The 7,209-nt window shown below is 49.5% G+C and overlaps 1 protein-coding gene across 1 annotated transcript in view; it reads right to left on the bottom strand.

The window, feature by feature from the left end:
- Nucleotides 1–5,547, bottom strand: part of LOC106901091 (retinoic acid-induced protein 3-like) — a 7,102-nt gene extending 1,555 nt beyond the window's left edge. The window contains exons 1-3 of the mRNA XM_014963432.1: nt 5,347–5,547; nt 1,726–2,696; nt 698–750 (exon numbers count right to left, since the gene is read on the bottom strand). Coding sequence (XP_014818918.1) covers nt 698–750; nt 1,726–2,650 — 978 coding nt within the window. The 5' untranslated portion in view covers nt 2,651–2,696; nt 5,347–5,547. The remainder of the gene's footprint in view (nt 1–697; nt 751–1,725; nt 2,697–5,346) is intronic.
- Nucleotides 5,548–7,209: the final 1,662 nt, after the last annotated feature.

Raw genomic sequence — 7,209 nt, forward strand, 5'->3', positions numbered from 1 at the left:
TCAGGCAGGGTAGAAGACGTAGATGTTAAAGATGGTTTCTTGCTCCTATATCATATATACAGGTATGAAAAAAAAAAAAAAAAAAACACAAAAAAACATAAGAGGAAAGAGAGAAACTGTGTGATCAGTGGGGCTGTGGAAGAAGATCCTGGCACAGCAGACCAGTTACAGAGACATGTCTCCAGAGGACATGTGGGGACATGACATGAGCTACTAGACTGGGCTAGGCTGTGGTCTGAAGGAGGACTGGTGAACAGACATGGAGACATGTAGACTGCCCACTCTGGATCCACACTGCAATTTCCAGTGACTGGTGGTAGGACTATATTCAGGGCACAGGATGGGGAAAGGAGCATGATCTCCCAAGGAAAGGGCACAGTCTACTGCAGGAACTATGCTCAAAGAGAGGACTTCTTATGTCATGTCAAATTCAGATGTGCTGAGAACCACAACCTCAGACTTTTCCTCAGGGCCCTCTTGCCTCCCCATGTCCCCGGACATCATAGGTCCCTCCCCTCAGCCACAGGCACCTCCATGAACATGTCACGGTATCGACCAGCTCCATGTGTAGCACCTGTCTCCCTCCACAGAGCCTGCCTGAGGTCCATCTGTCTTTGCCCCTTCTCCTTCCTTTCCCTTCAGTGCCTGAACAGTAGCCTACATGTGGTGAAACGGGTGAAGGGGGGCGTGAACTTACCTTCATCTGAAAGTGAGAAGAGTATGGGGAGTAGCTGAGGTCTCCTGTGTCTCCTGAATCACAAGACAAGAAGGGGGGGAAGTTAGTGAGTTAGCATGATACAGTAGCTTGGAAATAGCAGATCAAGGGAGACTCAAAGGGCCTGTTGCTGCATTAGCAGCTGCTTTTAGACTGATCAAACTATGGAATATGCAGGCAGGAATGGGTTAAAATCCATAGGTGGGTGACATTAAATATTTCCTTATGAAATCAGGAATGAATGGTATTGCAAATAACAGGACACAGGTGGCCTTGGAGTTTAGACACCTCCTGTTGCCTCACAATTACTGTCATCATCACTGGCCAAATCCCTCCCACTGGCATGCACAAGACCCCTCTGCAGTATTCCCTGGGAAAGCACAGCCTTTCTCAGCTATTCTTTTATGAACCAGGAGGTCTGACTTCAGGAGACAAATGTGATCTCAGTAGCAGATCCACAGGGAGTGCAGTCACATCTCCTACCCATAGAATTGGGAGCCCCAATTGATAAAACATTTTGCTTTGTCCAAGTAGGCATGAGACTCATACAGAAAAGTGAGGCTTCCTTTCCTCCTTTTTGGATGATGGGTTCATTTTTAAATAGCTAATGGTAATCAGATCAGTACTGGAATAAATCATCTCCAAGGTATAACCTGGAGAGGTCTGACGAGCTGGAGCATTGCTAGGAGACAAACAAAAAACTCCTGAATTTTTACACAGACTTTCCAGACGTAAGGAATTATGTCTCAGCTCTGACACCCAGTAAGTCACCTACTTAGTCACTCCTACAAATCTTTGGCTTTTGCATCAGTCCTTACTCTTTTCCCTCTTGTGTGGAGATTCATTTTCACTTGCATTTCTGAAGTTTCATCAATCTGAAACTTCTTCCTGCCTCTAAATTATCCATCATATTCAAATCTATCCCTGTAGCCTTCCTACCCCTTTTAGCTCATGAGTCGTGCACGTGTGCTTAGGGCTGAGGGACAGTGGAGTCTTTCACTTCATCATACCTTGCACAATTTCATCTTGGGTGTAGGCACGGTTGTCCACTCCAGTTGTCTGCTTTAGGAATTTGGGCTGGCAGAAGTCATTTTCTGGAGGGTAGTCCTCCAGCTTGAGAGGGGCAGTGAGGAAACAAATTTCAGGAATAATATACATTATCAGGAAGATCCATCCATTGGATACCAGAGCAATGGCCACAACAGGATCATCCCACTCACGCTGGCCTAAAACTGCGTTGCCTTTTGTGAGCATAGTGATCCACACCACCCAAATGGCAATGGAGAACAGGATCGTGACAAAGATGTGTGCCCCGTGCCTCTTCCAGCTTTTGTATGACCCACAGAATGTGAACATGGAAACCAAAAAGGTCAGAGCCATCAAGAAGAGCACATAGATCAAAAGCATGACAAAGTCCTTGTTGGCTGCGTTCGGAGGCATGGTCAGAAAATCGTCTTTCCGGTTTACTAGCATGGTGACTAAGTATTCAATGCTGATCACAACTTGTACCAGGGCAAAGGAAACAATGAGGAGCAGCAACACCAGCCAGGAGAAGGGCTTTCTTCCTCTCACTAGTTTGTTGAGGTTGCAGGCATGGGTGAGGAGGCATGAGAAGCAGAGAGCAAAGATGACTCCAAATAGGAAGAAGCGAGTTGGGCGAGTCCTTCCATTGTCTTTAATGATGAAGGCAAAAGTGAGACCAAAAATGCCGAGTGTGCCTAAGAGAAAGAAGAAATAGATGGAGATCATGTGCCGCTTGCTGTTGTCTTGGACTTTACAGATGAGAAAGAAGAGTGAGCAGATGAGGAAAATGGTGACGAGGACACCAGCTGCAGCCAGTGACTCCAGGACAATCCCCCAGGCCTCTTGCATGTCACAGAGCCGGTAGTAGTCAGCACCGATGCTGCCGCAGCCTCGGGGAGGTGTCGTCGTCATTTTCTTGCCTTCTTCAACAACCTCCCAGTGAAATGTTTCTCCAAAGCTGCAGAAGAAGAAAAGATACAGGCTGTTGTATCAACCACCTGAGTGCTGCCAGAAGAAGGGAAAGAGAAGCAGGACAGATGTCCATCCCCACCTCACTGGGCAAGAACACCACAGTGCTAAGAACATGAGACTATAGGAGCAGAGCCATCCCCTTGTCTGATGTTGGCCCTCTACCAAGGGCAAGCCAAGCCCCTTAGTAGGAGGCAATTCACCTTGCATGTCCTCTGCACCATGCTTGGGGTTGTGCAATGTTGTAAGAGTGTGGGGAGCAGGGAGAAGGCGAGGTGCTTTCGCAGGAATTAGCTTGGTGCCCAGCAGCACAGAGACTGAGCTGCCTTGTCACTTCTGTGACACAAGCAGCTGTTAGTCATAATACAGTTTACGCTCTTTTGGCAAGTTTGAACAACACCCGAACAACATCAGTACCTCGTACCAGTGAAGTTCAGAGATGAGCCATGCAAAAACAGGAAACTCTTTACTCTGTTTCTTTTCCCTCTTTGACTTTCTCTGAAACACTCTTGGCTTTGGTTTACGGGTATGAATGAAGGGGAACTTTAACTGCCTTATACCCTGCAGAGAACTAACCTGGATGCCTTCAGCATAGTTCCTCTCACTCCAAATTAAATAGCAAATATAGGTCACCAACCATGAGCCCTAAACTTCTATTCCTCCTTCTTCATGGCAGTGCAGCAGTAAGAACTGTCTCAAAGACCTCCGTCCCCTCCCCAAGATACAGCCTTGCACTGGCTGGAGGCCTGACGTGTCAGAGCGAATACAGTTCGTCGCACCAGAAATAACCACAAGTTACTGTTTGAGGAGTTCATGAGTTGAGGATGGACAAGGTCTCTAACGTACCCAGCGCATTCCTGCTGTCTCGTCATGAGGAGTTCAGTGCTCTCTGAGTAAGCCTGGTTTAAGCCCGTCTCGCCAGGGGATAAGAGGGCTGTTGAGGTGAGCCCTGCCCATCGCCGAGGGGAATTAAGTTGTCTGCTTCCTTGGAAGCCTGAAGCATGTGCAGAAACCACTGCATGAGGACATTGGGCACTTTGTTGCCCATTATGCCAACACTGAGTGAGTTTAGATCCTAGGGGCCAGGTACTGCTTTCTAGGTACCAAATTGTTCAGCTAGGCTCAGGACTCTAAAATTTATCAAAATAGGAATTTAGATATAATATCAGCATGAAACATAGAGGAATCTGGCCTTAATGGTAACCCGCACTGGAAAAGCAAGGGCTTTCTTTTCTGATACATAAAGAAAAAAGTTCACCTTGCAAAATTTAGCCTTTGGTGCTCACCATGCCATTTGCCTTGGTTTTCCCTCTCAGAACAACACACTGCAGTTATGAAGCAGGTGCTAAAACCCTTCCAACAGATTTTAGGGAGTGTAGGTGAGTCTTCAACAAATGGCAGTTGATCTAATCGAGGGATGAACAAAGGGAGAAAATACCACTGACTCCTTCTCAGCACCACATATGCCTCAATGTGACCTGCATATAAATGGTGGAATATTTTTCCAGCTTTTAGCTTCACTGTGTAAAAGGAGATGTGCAGCTCTTCAAAAAGCTGGCTACAATAAGATGCAAATTATTTAAATATGCAGGAACTCTGGACTCTCATGAAGAGAATGAAATCAGTGAATAACACATGCAGGACTTTTCACAAACAATTGTTCACAAAATTTGGGGGATTGAATAATTTGCACAAATCGAATAATAAATGATTAACCTTTCTGAAAAATGAGACCAAATGCTACAATTTTACCCAGAAACATTTACTGTTGATCATATTGGTTTATGTCTTCATATCTCTGGCATATACAGATGGGTGCCTGCTGTCAGGGCAGGTAGAGAGCCAAGAGAGCCAGTGTGAGACCCTGGGGCTGCACAGAACACATATAGCTTTGGATCCTGAGTGGCACTTACTGCAAGGGCTACTTGCCACAGCTGGCTGCCACGGCCCATGGAACAAATAGGATGGAAAGAACATCACTGCCTTAGAGAACTGGGCCATTTGTGCCAATTTTTATTCCTTTTTCTTTTTTGGGGAGGGTAGATGGCATGAAGAGTTGCTGCCCTGACTCCCGGGTGAGCGTTGCCCTTCCCCAGAAGCTGAGTCTGCTCATCCAGCCCCTCCAGAAGTGAATGGGACTTCTAAGGGGCTCTGCAGTCAGTGCAAGGGAGTCTTTGCTGTGGTATCTTCACAGTTCATCCCAAATCACAGTTCTCGCTTTAGCGCTGAGTTTTCTCCCTCCAGCCAAAGCCTCCTCGCTCATTGATACTTGCGCATAAAATACACCCATCCAGCCACAAAATCTCACGTCATTTCCCAGGAAAGTCTTCCACAACTCGCCCAGCTCCAGCTGGCAATCCCTTGTTGGAGGAAAGGGTGGGAGACACTCTGTTCTCCGTGGCACCACCCCCCAGAGCCCGCACGCCACGTGGTCCCACACACCGTCCCACCCCAGCCAGCTCTGCCCTGGATCGCAGAATCATAGAATCACTCAGGTTGGAAGAGACCCTTGGGATCATCGAGTCCAACCATCTACCCTACTCTCCAAAGTTCTCCCCAACACCATATCCCCCAACACCACATCTAAACGGCTCTTAAACGCATCCAGGGATGGTGACTCAACCACCCTATTCATTTACCTTTTCGGGTCCTGCCCGGAGAAAAGGCAACGCGGGGGGGGAGGCTCCGGCTCAGGCAAGTTCTCCGTGCCCCGGTAAGGCGGTCACCTCCGCTTCTTGCCGCCCCGTCGGAGGAGCAGCCCGGCGGTGTCCCTCCGTGGGAGCTTTAACAGCTGGCGGCTGGGGAGGTGTGGCCGAGCACGCCTATTCCAGTTCCACCGCCTCCCCAACCCTCCCCTCCGACGGCACACGGCGGCGAAAATTGGGTCCCCCGTGCCAGGAAATGAAGCAAGGCCTCCCTGACGTCAGCGGGGCACTCACCCCTGCGGAGGGGTGGCCGTGGAGCCTGTCCCCAACCCCGGGACGGGCCTGAACGCTGCTCAGCCAACCGCCTGATAAGGCACCCGTGGGTGCGGACCGGGGCTATCAATAGCGGGGCGTCCCCTCCCTGCGCCGAGCCTTTTGTCTCTCTCTGGGCGCTTTCTCGCCAGATAACCGCTCGCCAGGGGGAAAGGGGAGGAGGTTGTGGGATGCAAATGGGCCCAGGGCGCCTGGAGGGAGAATGGCTGCCGGCCCGGCGGCTCCAGAAACGGGTTCCTCGGGGCTCTTTTTGCTGGGCACCGAGGCGGTGCGTGGGGACGGGTCTGCTCCGCTCATCCCTTCCACCTCCGCTCATCCCTTCCACCTCCGCTCATCCCTTCCACTTCCCCGACTCAGAGCCACGGGAGCCTTTCCTGAAAAGGGCAGTTTGCCGTTCCCTGGTGTCCTTGCTCAGCCCAGCCCTTCTCTCTGAAGGCACAGTTCTGTCTGCTCTGAGTCACTGTGTCCAAGTCGCTGTCCCAAAAGGTTAACGAGCAAAGGCAATGACAAATTCCCCCTTGTTCTACATTGTGCCTCTGGCTGGACACACCTATCGGCGCAATCCCATCCAAAGCCCCAGGTACCTCCAACGTGTGCGTGACTTCATCTGTTGTTTTAAATATTACTCACTGGGAGTATTTTATTATTCTGATTAAGGAATTGACATCAGGGCCTACCCACAATAAACAATCCGTCCCTACACACAGCCCCATAACCTGGAAATCCCTCCCACTCCATGGAGGAGCAGGTGTACATGCCTGTGCTGAGGTCTGACTGCCAACGGTTGTCTCATCTGCATGTTAATTGTTTGTTTGTTTTAGGTCCCCTGGTTTATTTCTGGGTGCTGATCCCTTTTGAATGTCACATGTAGAGGCAGCGACAAAACACATACAAGAGTCCTCTCTTGCACACCCCTTAGAAGACCATGAGAGCCTGCAGGGACAAGTGGCTCATCGAGCGAAAGGCCACGCTCAGTGCAGTCACTATGGGGTTGGCCTGCACCCTAGGAGAATTCCTCATGTCCTTCTTGCTTTCACTTCAGTGTAAAATCCTGAGGCTTCTTTGGAAAGGACGTACCAGGTTTCTTTACATGAAATTAACCTTAACTTTAAAGTAGGTCCCAGGCTTAGTGGGCCAGCGAAGATAGGAGGCAGTTGTGAAAAATGAGAAAAGGAAAGAAGGAGCAATGGAGAGGAGTTTAGCACCAGCTCAGTGGGACCCACCCTGTCTAGAAAGACATCCCAGGAAGGTTTCAAAGGTCCCCGGTCGTTGCCAGCCCATTTGCATCTTGTCAATGCACATTATCTACTGCCAGCCATTTTCCTATATTTACACAAACACACAAAACTCCATGGAAGGCAGCCCATCAAATTATATGGGGGGGGGGGGGGGGGGAGAAAAAAAAAAAAGAATGAAGCGAAAGCATTGGCGGCTGCTCCCCCCATAAATGCCCCCCCGAGTAGCCGCGTGTGTCCCCAATTTCCCAGGGGTTGCCAAGGAGAAGGGGATCCGGGCATCCAGGGG

Source organism: Calidris pugnax, unplaced genomic scaffold (assembly GCF_001431845.1).
Source record: "Calidris pugnax isolate Ruff unplaced genomic scaffold, ASM143184v1 scaffold44, whole genome shotgun sequence".
Classification (NCBI taxonomy): domain Eukaryota; kingdom Metazoa; phylum Chordata; class Aves; order Charadriiformes; family Scolopacidae; genus Calidris; species Calidris pugnax.